This window comes from Littorina saxatilis, linkage group LG1 (genome assembly GCF_037325665.1).
Source record: "Littorina saxatilis isolate snail1 linkage group LG1, US_GU_Lsax_2.0, whole genome shotgun sequence".
NCBI lineage: Eukaryota > Metazoa > Mollusca > Gastropoda > Littorinimorpha > Littorinidae > Littorina > Littorina saxatilis.
Genome location: NC_090245.1, coordinates 74,621,265 through 74,634,903, shown reverse-complemented (window position 1 = coordinate 74,634,903; position 13,639 = coordinate 74,621,265). Strand labels below are relative to the sequence as shown.

The following is a 13,639-nucleotide window of genomic DNA, read 5'->3' as shown; positions in this document are numbered from 1 at the left end:
AACAAAAGGGACGCTAACTAAAATACTACGCAAAGAAAACTGGATCCCCATGAGCTCAAAGGTAGAAGTTTGATTCCGGATCTTCGGCAGCTCATAGGTACCAGTAGTTAGATTTTTGTCTGGTCACATTACCAAGCTAGTTAATGTCATTTTTTTCAAAAGAAGATGCAATGTTTTTACCCATTAAAATGACACACTCCCACTTACCCATGTATCTGTCCCACACAGTGACGTTGCCATTATCCAGGCCAACTGCAATATGGGATGTACAGGTGGAGACAGCCGAACAGGTGATTTTGGAAGAGAAGGGCCACACAACGTCCACTTTATGTTCCACCTCTAAAAAAAGTAAGACATTTAACATAAACTGTTATTCGCATCAAGGCAGACTAGCTGCCAGATTTTTAGTTTGTGCATCTAAATTTGCAGAATGTTAAGTTATAAAAACACCAGTTAATACCTTGGGAAAATATGAAATGCACACCCACCACATAAAAAACAGAGTGAGCATGTTCACCCAAATGATGCAAGCCAATAAACTAATATAACATCTGGACAGATGATGCAGAAATGTATGTGAGGCAAAAATATAGAAGCTAGTGAACCCAGTCTGCCCCATCCTTATCCTCACAATGTAATATAGAGGACATGAATACAGAAGTGAAGATGGCACAAAGAAACAGTAAGATGATAAATAACTGAGACTGAATTAAAACCCTGATCTGAAAAAAGATTCAGAATATAAAACTGGTATCAAGACAATGAGTGATGACTCACATGTACCTAATACGGCAATAAAAGGAAAACTGACGTTCAGTTACAGATGTAGCTTCAAAGAAGAAGTGAGATACAAAATTGTAAATGCACAGTTAAACAAAAGAGATACAACAACAACTAAACAAACCAAGATGCCTCTTCTTGATCCTCTGTTTTAAAATGATGTCTCTGACATCTAAAATGAAACTAAGTTTGAGAAAATGTCACAATGTGAATATTGGCATCATGTAAAAGTTGTGCCACTTCTTCTGAATGCCAGTTCTTATGAACATCTCCCTGGGAAATTAAAAATTTTGAAAGTGAAGTTGGTGGTTGTGGCTTTTGGGATCACATCAGCAGTGGAAAACTACCATGCAATAAGAATTTCAAACGGAATGAGGCAGAGCGATGTTAAGATATCAAATAACCCAAGGGAAGTAATCGCTCTTAATGCATACGACATAGGAGAAAAGGTTCCGTACAACTCTCGCTTACTCTATTACACATGCCGTATGCATTAAGAGCGATTACTTCCCTTTGGTTATTTGATACTATGCAATAGTCAATGTTGTATGTAATCAAATGACAAACTAGTCGATCAGATAAAACTATGACAAGTAAACTGAATGAAGCTCTATGTCACTAAGGGAGACAGCAGAAATGAAAACTCTTCTCATAATGTAAGAATCTAGAAGATGATGCTCTAGACTTCAACTGCCAAATAAACGAAAAGAGCAAATGCTCATAGGACTTACTTTCGTCATAAGTAATTATGAATCGGAAACAAATTATCTGCTGCTTTCCACAGACATTGAAGTAAATGATTTAAACTTTTTTTTACCTGAACTCAACCCCACTGTGACCTTGAAATATGACCAGGATCAACCAGACTTGGAACTACCAAAGATATAGCTTCAAAAACGTTGAATAAAATGATACTTTTTTTTTAACCAAATCTTTTAACCCAAACTTGACGCCACTGTGACCTTCAAACTTAAGGCAGGTCATCTAGACTTGGGTTATGTTTGGAGGCCTGGAAAGCATGGGAGAATGTGAATGTTTAAATCTCCTGCTTCAAAAAATGTTGAAGAAAATGATCATTTTCCATTTTTTGATCCGCACATGACCCTGCTCTGACCTTGAAATTTGACTGGTGTCAAACCAGACCAAATCCTAGGAGTGTGTTAAGTTTATAACTTCTAGCTCTAATTAAATTCGAAGAAACCTTAACATTAAGTTTTTTGTCCAAGGACAGCTGGCTGGCTGTCTGGACAGCTTAACACTGCTCGTTGCTAAGACTCTCCTGATTACTCAGGTGAGTTGGCAACCTGAATATTAAGAACTGTCACTTTTATTTTCAAGGCTAAGGACTTGATTCTACAGGTATGCATGCTGATTTTATACATGGCAATGTTATACAATTTGTAACATCGTTACATGCTAAATAGGCATTATCAAATTTCTAAATCCAACAAAAGAACCATCAAAAGTCAGTTAACAGGCATCGCATGAAGAAAACAAACAAAAAAATAAAAAAAATAAAAACTTGAAGTAAAACAAACGGAAACATTTTCTCAATGGAGTTGCCAAGAAAACTAGCAAGTCGCGTAAGGCGAAATTGTACTACATTTAGTGAAGCTGTGGAACTCAAAGAATGAAACTGAACGCACTGCATTTTTTCACAATGACCGTAGTCCGCCGCTTGTGCAAAACGGAGTGAAACTGACGAGCCTGTGCTGCATAGCAGGCTTTTCTGTGCCTCTCTTTGTTTTAACTTTCTAAGCGTGTTTTTAATCCAAACATATCATATCTATATGCTTTTGGAATCAGGAACCGACAAGGAATAAGATGAAATTGTTTTTAAATCGATTTCGGAAATTTAATTTTGATCATAATTTTTATATTTTTCATTTTCAGAGATTGTTTTTAATCCAAATATAACATATTTATATGTTTTTGGAATCAGGAAATGATGTAGAATAAAATGAACGTAACTTTGGATCGTTTTATATAAAAAAAAAATTTATTACAATTTTCAGATTATTAATCAATCAATCAATCAATGACGCTTATATCGCGCATATTCCGTGGGTACAGTTCTAGGCGCTCTGCAGTGATGCCGTGTGAGATGAAATTTTATACGGCCAGTAATTGCAGCCATTTCGGCGCATATTTACCTTTCACGGCCTATTATTCCAAGTCACACGGGTATAGGTAGACAATTATTAACTGTGCCTAAGCAATTTTGCCAGGAAAGACCCTTTTGTCAATCGTGGGATCTTTAACGTGCACACCCAATGTAGTGTACACGGGGGGAGGGTTTGGACACCGAAGAGAGTCTGCACACAAAGTTGACTCTGAAATAAATTTCCGCCGAACCTGGGATCGAACTCACGCTGACAGCGGCCAACTGAATACAAATCCAGCGCGCTACCAACTGAGCTATATCCCCGACCAAACTCATTAATTAATTTTTAAGCCACCAAGCTGAAATGCAATACCGAAGTCCGGCCTTCGTCGAAGATTGCTTTACAAAACTTTCAATCTTCTTCTTCTTCTTCTTCTGCGTTCGTGGGCTGAAACTCCCTCGTACACTCGTGGTTTTTTTGCACGAGTAAAATTTTACGTGTATGACCGTTTTTTACCCCGCCATTTAGGCAGCCATACGCCGTTTTCGGAGGAAGCATGCTGGGTATTTTCGTGTTTCTATAACCCACTGAACTCAGACATGGATTACAGGATCTTTTTCGTGCGCACTTGGTCTTGTGCTTGCGTGTACACACGGGGGTGTTCGGACACCGAGGAGAGTCTGCACACAAAGTTGACTCTGAGAAATAAATCTCTCGCCGAACGTGGGGACGAACTCACGCTGACAGCGGCCAACTGAGGGTGTGACAGTGCCGCCTCAACTTTTACAAAAAGCCGGATATGACGTCATCAAAGACATTTATCCAAAAAATGAAAAAACTGTCTGGGGATATCATACCCAGGAACTCTCATGTACAATTTCATAAAGATCGGTCCAGTAGTTTTCTCTGAATCGCTCTACACACACACACAGACACACACACACACAGACACAGACAGACACACATACACCACGACCCTCATCTCGATTCCCCCTCTATGTTAAAACATTTAGTCAAAACTTGACTAAATGTAAAAACATATGACCCAACATGCAGATGAGTGAACAAGAAAAAAGAAAAAAAGTAACCCCCCAAAAATTCCTTTCAAAATGAAAAAAGAAAAAATGAAAAAAATGCTGGCCAAAAGAGACTGAGAAAACCAGTTGAAACTTTCTAATTTTAACTTGTGAAACAAGGCGGCAAGCAAGTCTCAAAAGTAAAGCTGCCACATGCCCTACCTTGTGGTGCTTCCCCAACAGGCATGGCACGTCTTTTGGAATTACCAGGCTCTATAGGGAATTTGTGTTCATAACGTTTGAAAGATGGTTAGATGCATTTTTTGTGTCCCACCTCCCAAGACCATCATAATAGTGGCTACCACCATAAGGCCCCCCCAAAAAAGGTCTGTTTACAGTAACATAGGCCAAAAAAATAGGGTCGGTAGGTCGGGATTTTTTTTTTTTTTTTTTTTTTTTTCCTTAACACTATTGTGACTAGCACTGCCACGGCGTTAACGTCCTGCCTGCCCAAGCTTGCCACCAAGAAACTTCCAAAAAATCAGTAACTGTAAAGAAATCTGTCTAGCAAGCTTGAATTAAATCCAATCACCACCAAATTTTGTGTACTAATTCAAAAATGGATGCCCAGTTCAGTCGTGCTATTTATAAGTTTGTCACGTGATTTGTTTTAGGAAAGGGGGGTGAAAGGGGGATAATTTGTTTAACGTTTTTTTGTGTGTGTTTTATTTTCCACTGCTTTTTTTGAGTCACTTGAGAAAAAGTGACTCTATGTAATCGGTCAGTGTTAGTCTGTCCGGCCGTCCGGCCGGCCGGCCGTCCGGCCGGCCGTAGACACCACCTTAACGTTGGACTTTTCTCGGAAACTATCAAAGCGATCGGGCTCATATTTTGTTTAGTCGTGACCTCCAATGACCTCTACACTTTAACGATGGTTTCGTTGACCTTTGACCTTTTTCAAGGTCACAGGTCAGCGTCAAAGGAAAAATTAGACATTTTATATCTTTGACAAAGTTCATCGGATGTGATTGAAACTTTGTAGGATTATTCTTTACATCAAAGTATTTACATCTGTAGCCTTTTACGAACGTTATCAGAAAAACAAGGGAGATAACTAGCCTTTTCTGTTCGGCAACACACAACTTAACGTTGGGCTTTTCTCGGAAACTATAAAAGTGACCGGGCTCAAATTTTATGTGAACGTGACTCCCAGTGACCTCTACACTTTGACGTCTGCTTTGGTGACCTTTGACCTTTTTCAAGGTCACAGGTATGTCTTGAATTCTTCAGGTATGCATTGTGTTGTGAATAGCAATTTCTTCCTGTCCATCTGATGCCTCATATAATATTCAGAACTGCGAAAGTGACTCGATCGAGCGTTTGCTCTTCTTGTTAAAAGTTATTTTTTAACAGAAAGTATTATAAATAATTTTATAACCAAACAAGGTGTAAAACCTATGAATTAGCTGAAATATTGTTAAAATTCTACACAGAAATAAGGAGACAGTACAAAGAAAAAAACAAGCAAATCACGCATTCACTCACAGCATCCTGACTCAAATGAAACAAAACTGTAACACTCACCAAATGATGTCTAGGTAATCCATATTGAATATAAGTCACATTTTCACAACAAAGTACCAACTGTACACCTATGAACAATTCCAAAAGGATTTGAAGACTCCAGCCATCCATTGTTATCAGTGCTGCCACGCCCCCATAGCTCCTGCACGATTCCGAGATACATGTTCGTCTAGCAGTATCACCCCCTACCACGTGTAGTTGCCGACTCGTACTAGCAACAACGGGACTGTTTCTTCCTCAATATCACTGCTATTATCGCTTTCTTGAGGCTAAAACGACACGATGTATCATGATCTACAGGATCCTCAAGATCCAACATCCGGAGAATCTCCTCCCGTGACAAGGCTCGCCTTCGATTCATTTTTTTTGTTCGAAAACACCACGCAAATCTGCACTAATTTGATCAAGCCGGAAGAGAAAACCACGTGTATCAAGGGAAACAACTCAATTTATTGCAATCTTCAAAAACCGGGAAGCAATCACGAGTCTTGTACCTTGTATGACTGGTACTGAAAAATGCGCGTCCCGTCCATGGGCGTGTCAGCGCGGTTACTGATTTATCAGTGTCCCGTCGCGAAAGTGTTAAATGCCAAAAAAAAGTCTAGGGTCGCGCGAAAAAAATAGGGTCGGTCGGGTTACCGTAAACAGACTTTTTTTTTTTTGGCCTAAAGACTAAACATACAAAGAACTTTATCTTGAATTCATTTTGTATTCATGTTGCTTTATTGTATGTATTTTTGTGTTTAAGGAATCATCCAGCAAATTTTGTAATCTGGAACATCTTGTACTAAGTGTGTGTTTGTGAATATGTGTGGATGTATGTGCGGAGGTGTGTACACGGTGGAGAGGGGAGAGTGCTGGTGCATGATGGTGTATGTGCATTAGCATGCTTAAACATATGTCACAAACATCAACAGCTTTTATTAATTTTATGAAGTGTATAATAAAAGGGCAGTAGCGTGAAGAAGAGTGTGCATGACAGAAATCAGAGCCTTTTTGTACTCAACTTTAAAAGCATGCAAATGCATATCCCAGAACCACAAGAATGCACATACATTTCTGTACTCAATACAGATGGGTTCATGTTTTTGTCGGACCCAAACTGATAATTTTCCCTCCTTAATTTCAGTAAGAGAACACACACAGACACACCACTCATACATACCTTTCGATACTTTCAACAGAGAGAACTGCAGAAGATGGTTGGTTCCCTTCCACCACAGAGCCACACAGCTTGGACGATCTGCAACAGCATCCCATGTTCACACATTATATTATGCAAACCATATCTAGTCTGCTCTGTTTACTCTTTCAATATACAGTGGAGTCCAGCTATAACGAACCTGGGTATAACGAAATCCCTCTTTTAACGAACTGCCATTGATTTCCCGGCAGACAGCCTTCTATTCCTTACTTGTTACTTTCCGGCTACATCGAACCTTTTGAACTCATTTGCATAACGAACCCCTCTTTTAACGAACACGTTTTCATCGCCCCAGAGCCGTTTTGTTTCTAAAAGTCACAAGGCTACAACGAACTGATGTCAATAATTGTCTCCAAAGACAAAAATACACAAACACAAGTGCACATCGCGTGATGAGCGAACTCTGAACAAACTAACAGCGGGAGGTGCACAGATCAAACCAAAACCGAAAGTTGTGGTGACGTCAGGACATTTTGCGATGTATGTCAGTGAAGCTCGTGCACATGTGGCCTGTCTTGCTAAAAACAATGGCTGACGAACATGGTTTCGAAATCTGGAACGTTTTTTTGTTTTCTCCGATCCGTGACCGAGTGACGCGATAGAGAACCACGTGTTCATTTGAATCAATACTCTCCTCAGGCAGTGAATTGCTCAACACTGTGGACAGTCCGGAGTGCAGTTATGTCCCAAGAATGAGCGAGTCAAAGTTTTATCGTGAAAACTGACGCTTTTCGTGCACCTCCCGCTGTTAGTTTGCTAGAGCTCTCTATGGATTTCTTTCTTTATTTGGTGTTTAACGTCGTTTTCAACCACGAAGGTTATATCGCGACGAGCTCTATGGATTATATTATGAAGCTGTTGAAAACATGCAGAGATTGTACTCTCCAAGGAAAGATCGATGGGACGATCATTTGAAAGTGAGTGAGAAAACTTGTCTTGAGACCATTTAGGGTTGAAAACTCTACAGCGAATTACTGATATAACGAACTAAAATGTATCTCCCTTGAGATTCGTTGTACCCGGACTCCACTGTAGTTGGACTTCACATTGCATACAAGCACGTGTTTGTGTCTCTTCCTTTACCAACTTTTTTTGAGTGTGGATAGATCAGTGTATTGCTCAAAAGTGAACCAAACTCAATACGACAAACACCCTCCACGACCCCCCACCCCCACAAATTTAAGACATATTACCTTCTTTTGAGACTCTCCTGTCTTAGATTTTCTGATTCTGACATCTGTAAATTCACCTTCATTTTAGACTTGCAATCCTTCTCTTTCAAGATCTGACTTCCTCAAATTTGTTCAGATCTTACAAAGAGTGTGTGTGTGTGTGTGTGTGTGTGTGTGTGTGTGTGTGTGTGTGTGTGTGTGTGTGTGTGTGTGTGTGTGTGTGTGTGTGACTGACGCTATGTGATGTTCTAAAGTGATTATGTTGTTAATTTTAGTGTATGTATTTTAATTGATGTTGTTAAATTGTTTAATAGCTGCGTATGTCAAAACAAATTCCCAAACTTGAGCAATAAAATATTCTGTATACTGTATTCTAAAGCAATTTTTCTATAAAAGGCACCTGTCTGTCCCACAGGCTCCAGGCCAGTCAGCAAGGTGCGGCCAGGGTTCATGAAGTGGAAGGTAGCAGTCATCACATCCTCGTCTTTCTTGTCCTCGTCTTTGGTCATGTACTTGACAAGGCCGGCGTGCATGTGCTGGAAGGTGGCGTCCCGAGACTCTAGGTGAGCGGCACTCATGATGTGCGTCTGTCCCATGCCGAGCACTGCTCCTGTGGCGTCCACCTTTTGAGTGGCTGAGAACGCACTGCTGGGGGGGTTGGCTGGAAAAAAAACCAGAAAATGCAGTGAATGAGGGCATACACTTGTGGCACAGTCTGGTGAAAGGATGTATGTGTCCACTTTTTGAGAGGCTGAGAATGTACATGTACTGCTGAAGGGGTTGGCTGGTAAAATCAGAAAATACTGTGAATGAGGACATACACTTGTATCAACTTGTGGGACAGTCTGGTGAAAGAATGTATAAGTTCGCACTCATATGCAAACCATATGGTAGCTCAGTTGGTAGAGCACTGGATTTGTGATCCTTGTGTGACAGGGTTGAATACAGGGCTTCATCAACTCCACAAATTCATTTCTGTTATTTCATTTCTTATTTCATTTCTTTATCCCATTGCTCAAAATTTGGGACGCTTCCTCCCAGTGGAAAGCTAGAAGCAACAAGAACCGTGCTACACAAGCAAGTATCTAGATGTAATCAGCCACCTGTTCTACCATTCGAAAAGATGGTACATATATATACTTTCTGCTCACTGCAACTGCTGTAGTGGTGCTTTGGGGAAATACCTTTGTGTACGCAACAGTTAACTGTTGAGCATTGAACCTTCAAGCTGGAAGAAGCCTCAAAACTAAAAATAGAAGTAAATGTACACAGGTTATGAACAGATCATTTGAAAAAGCAAGAATTTAAAAGGGGGGAAGTATTAAATTCTGAGCTCTTAAAGCCGCAGTTTTGAAAGAATGTCTGCTATGTGCTACAGCGACTCGTTCCTCCAAGTCTGTTATCATTAGTTATCAACACCCAGCTTCCCTATGCCCACAGGCTAATTTACAGGCTGTCTCCAATTTCAGTCTGCGAGCGCTTCGCATGGGCCATGGTTTGTGCGGGACGTGTTCAGTTTTCCTGGATAAGCTATTCGCTTTTGATCGTCTGTGGTCCGTACTGTACAGAAGGATTAATTTTGATGTATTTTTGAAGTGTTTACAGTTTGTTTGTTTAATATCACAAGCAGTGTTGAAATGTAACTGTTTTGTTCGAGTGACATTTTTCTTTGCATTGCTTAGCACATTGCATCGGATTGACTGTTTTTACATTTAGTCAAGTTTTGACTAAATTTTTTAACATAGAGGGGGGAATTGAGACGAGGGTCGTGGTGTGTGTGTCTGTGTGTGTCTGTGTGTGTCTGTGTGTGTCTGTGTGTCAGTACAGTGTGTGTAGAGCGATTCAGAGTAAACTACTGAACCGATCTTTATGACATTTTTCATGAGAGTTCCTGGGTATGATATCCCCAGACACTTTTTTCATTTTTCGATAAATGTCTTTGATGACGTCATATCCGGCGTTTTGTAAAAGTTGAGGCGGCACTGTCACACCCTCATTTTTCAATTAAATTGATTGAAATTTTGGCCAAGCAATCTTCGACGAAGGCCGGACTTTGGTATTGCATTTCAGCTTGGAGTCTAAAAAAATAATTGATGAGTTTGGTCATTAAAAATCAGAAAATTGTAATTAATTATTTTTTTTATAAAACGATCCAAAAACATTTTTGTCTTATTCTTCGTCATTTTCTGATTATCATCGTGGTAGCTATTGAGACCATATTTTTTATGCTGCACTTTATTATAAATGGGTGAAAAGGATGGGTTGGGGCGGGGTGGTCAGAAGGTCAATAAATCGAATACAAAAGATTTACCGCTCCTTACAGGCTAATAACGCCCAAAGAAATACCCTTTGGTTGTTTACTTTCGTTTACAAAAATCTTATTTCCCAGTTGTTTCATTTGTGGTGGATAAAAATTGATTGTATACATGGGTCACACTTTTCCTTCTGTTCCTTCTGGGCAGCATAATGGATAAAAACATGATACATTGACAAAAGTTATAACTGCTCGGAATATGAGTTTTTAGAACAGTTTAAAATAATGCATACAATTGTTACACACAAATACATGGACTCACACAAATATGCACACAAAAGCACTGAAACACACACACACACACACACACGCACACACACACACACACACACACACACACACACACACACACACACACACACACACACTGAGTTCTGGCACACGAAGACACGAAAGTGAACGAAACAGTGACTTCCCTTTTTTTCTCGGTCCAGTAATCAGAGATACCACCATACTACTGTTTATCTAAACAGTTCCAGACACTTGCTGGATTGAGGGTGTGAGTGTCAGTTGCGCATCTAGAGGCCATTAATCAAATCTTTGTACTCGTCGAAAAATTCCTCCCGATCTTCGCCTTTAAAAGGAAGTTTTCACTGTAATACATGTGACTGACTCACCAACATAGGGTACGGGTGGTCTGACTCTCAGCACCAGAGTTGGAGGGGTAAACTTGTGGGCGATTTTTTCCGCTATCATGCTAGCCGAGGGGTCAGTTGGTGCTCGGGAGGAGTCGCCCTTTTCCGTCTCATCCTGTAAAGAGTGAGCATTCAGAACACATACTTACTTTAAGCTTAGTTAGTATTTGACCACAAAATACTATGCATGCATTTATCAGCTGAGGCAGTAAATCTCAACATCAAGTTACTTCCAGCTTTGTTTCATGAGTAAAATTTTCCTTTCTAAAATCACTTTGCTTGTGAAAGTTACTCAGGCAGTAAATTCCAAACAGAGTTATTCCCAGTTTTGACCCATGACTACAAACTTGCCATCATAAAATTACTTTGCATGAGAGTTTGTTTGTTTGTTTGTTCGTTCATGGGCTGAAACTCCCACGGCTTTTACGTGTATGACCGTTTTTACCCCGCCATTTAGGCAGCCATACGCCGCTTTCGGAGGAAGCATGCTGGGTATTTTCGTGTTTCTATAACCCACCGAACTCTGACATGGATTACAGGATCTTTTTCGTGCGCACTTGATCTTGTGCTTAGGTGTACACATGGGGATGTGCGGACACCGAGGAGAGTCTGCACACAAAGTTGACTCTGAGAAATAAATCTCTCGCCGAACGTGGGGACAAACTCACGCTGACAGCAGCCAACTGGATACAAATCCAGCGCGCTACCGACTGAGCTACATCCCCGCCCTTGCATGAGAGTGTCAGCTCACACACAAAATGTGAAACAAAGAGTTAACCCCGCCGTTGACCTGTCAGTACAATATCTGCTTTCATAAAATTACTCTGCATATTTGTTTTATGTACAGTTGCATCTTTTGATTTTTTTTCTTATTCCTCCATTTGTTTTTCCTCAAAAATAGTTTGTTCTGTCTTACACGCATGAAATTCAAACTGGTTTTTAATACACATTTCTATTTTACGCCTTCTGATTTCCAAACAGTGATCAAGATTTTAGATTTTGTTGGCATGAATTATTTTTTCATAATCCTATTTTATCTAATCTAATCTACTCTAATCTAATATATATAAAAATGGATGTAAGTGTGTCTGTCTGTCTGTCTGTCTGTCAGATATGGCAACAGACACGAACAAGATATTGTGCATGCACACTGCCAAGGAGCCACATATGTGCACCTGGGTTTTTAGTTTCTTGATTCATATTTTCCTTTCTCAGATAATGAACCTTGGAGCCAAGAGAAGTAACTCTTGGAGGTGAGTTATTTCTCTTGGCGATTCCCAACTCATATAAAATCATTTTGAATAGTAATATTCTAGTGCAAAACTTCACCCAAGCATGGATAGAACATTTTTGTGAATTAAAACACTGCCAAGAGAACACATGGGGCGATTGCTCAAACACTTAACAACTCACATGGCAAACTAAACAAGTCGCGTAAGGCGAAAATACAACATTTAGTCAAGTAGCTGTCGAACTCACAGAATGAAACTGAACGCAATGCAACGCAGCAAGACCGTATACTCGTAGCATCGTCAGTCCACCACTCATGGCAAAGGCAGTGAAATTGACAAGAAGAGCGGGGTAGTAGTTGCGCTGAGAAGGATAGCACGCTTTTCTGTACCTCTCTTCGTTTTAACTTTCTGAGCGTGTTTTCAATCCAAACATATCATATCTATATGTTTTTGGAATCAGGAACCAACAAGGAATAAGATGAAAGTGTTTTTAAATTGATTTCGAACATTTAATTTTGATCATAATTTTTAATTTTCAGAGCTTGTTTTTAATCCAAATATAACATATTTATATGTTTTTGGAATCAGAAAATGATGGAGAATAAGATGAACGTAAATTTGGATCGTTTTATAAAAAATTTTTATTTTTTACAATGTTCAGATTTTTAATGACCAAAGTCATTAATTAATTTTTAAGCCACCAAGCTGAAATGCAATACCGAAGTCCGGGCTTCGTCGGAGATTACTTGACCAAAATTTCAACCAATTTGGTTGAAAAATGAGAGCGTGACAGTGCCGCCTCAACTTTCACGAAAAGCCGGATATGACGTCATCAAAGACATTTATCAAAAAAATGAAAAAAACGTCTGAGGATATCATACCCAGGAACTCTCATGTCAAATTTCATAAAGATCGGTCCAGTAGTTTAGTCTGAATCGCTCTACACACACACACAGACAGACAGACAGACACACAGACACACATACACCACGACCCTCGTCTCGATTCCCCCCTCTATGTTAAAACATTTAGTCAAAACTTGACTAAATGTAAAAACGTAATAATTAAGCAAGCACATGCACATGCTATTTGCTTCCAGTAAGATGCACAGATATGGGCAGCAAACAATCTTTTTCACTGAGTACTTCAGCATGTCAAAAAGTAACCAAACAAGTCATCCAAATAACGTCATGAAAGTAAACTCCAATCAAGCATTCTTCTTGGACCGTTTCTTTTATTTTACCAAAGCGTCAACCAGAAATGAAACAGTCTACAGAAAAACAAAAATAGACCACATGAATAGAAAGAACAAAATCATGGATGACAGTCAAGACTAAACTGAACTCGTGAGAGACTTTAGGCAAATGTGGCAAAATAATATTTTTTTGCTCAGCTGGTAAAATGTAAAATTTTCATACACAAATAAATTGAATATGCTTAATATGAAGAAAGAAAAAAATCTAATATGTTAAATATGAAAGAAAAGAAAAAGGAAAATAGTAAAGACAGACAATTCTCCTGCATAGCAAACTGCTGTATTGACAACCACCTACAGATTTACAAAGAACAATAGGAGGGAATGGGAAAAGGGAACACT

General features: G+C 39.5%; 1 protein-coding gene across 5 annotated transcripts in view; it reads right to left on the bottom strand.

The window, feature by feature from the left end:
• LOC138978904 (WD repeat-containing protein 93-like) overlaps positions 1-13,639 on the bottom strand; it is a 39,462-nt gene that overhangs the window by 16,670 nt on the left and 9,153 nt on the right. For 2 of the 5 annotated variants that reach the window (XM_070351738.1, XM_070351722.1), the window contains exons 7-12: positions 13,286-13,312; positions 10,793-10,925; positions 8,262-8,522; positions 6,651-6,728; positions 4,124-4,174; positions 208-339 (exon numbers count right to left, since the gene is read on the bottom strand). In XM_070351738.1, the coding sequence (XP_070207839.1) occupies positions 208-339; positions 4,124-4,174; positions 6,651-6,728; positions 8,262-8,522; positions 10,793-10,925; positions 13,286-13,312 (682 nt within the window). The remainder of the gene's footprint in view (positions 1-207; positions 340-4,123; positions 4,175-6,650; positions 6,729-8,261; positions 8,523-10,792; positions 10,926-13,285; positions 13,313-13,639) is intronic. The other 3 variants (XM_070351729.1, XM_070351747.1, XM_070351733.1) reach the window with 2 other exon arrangements.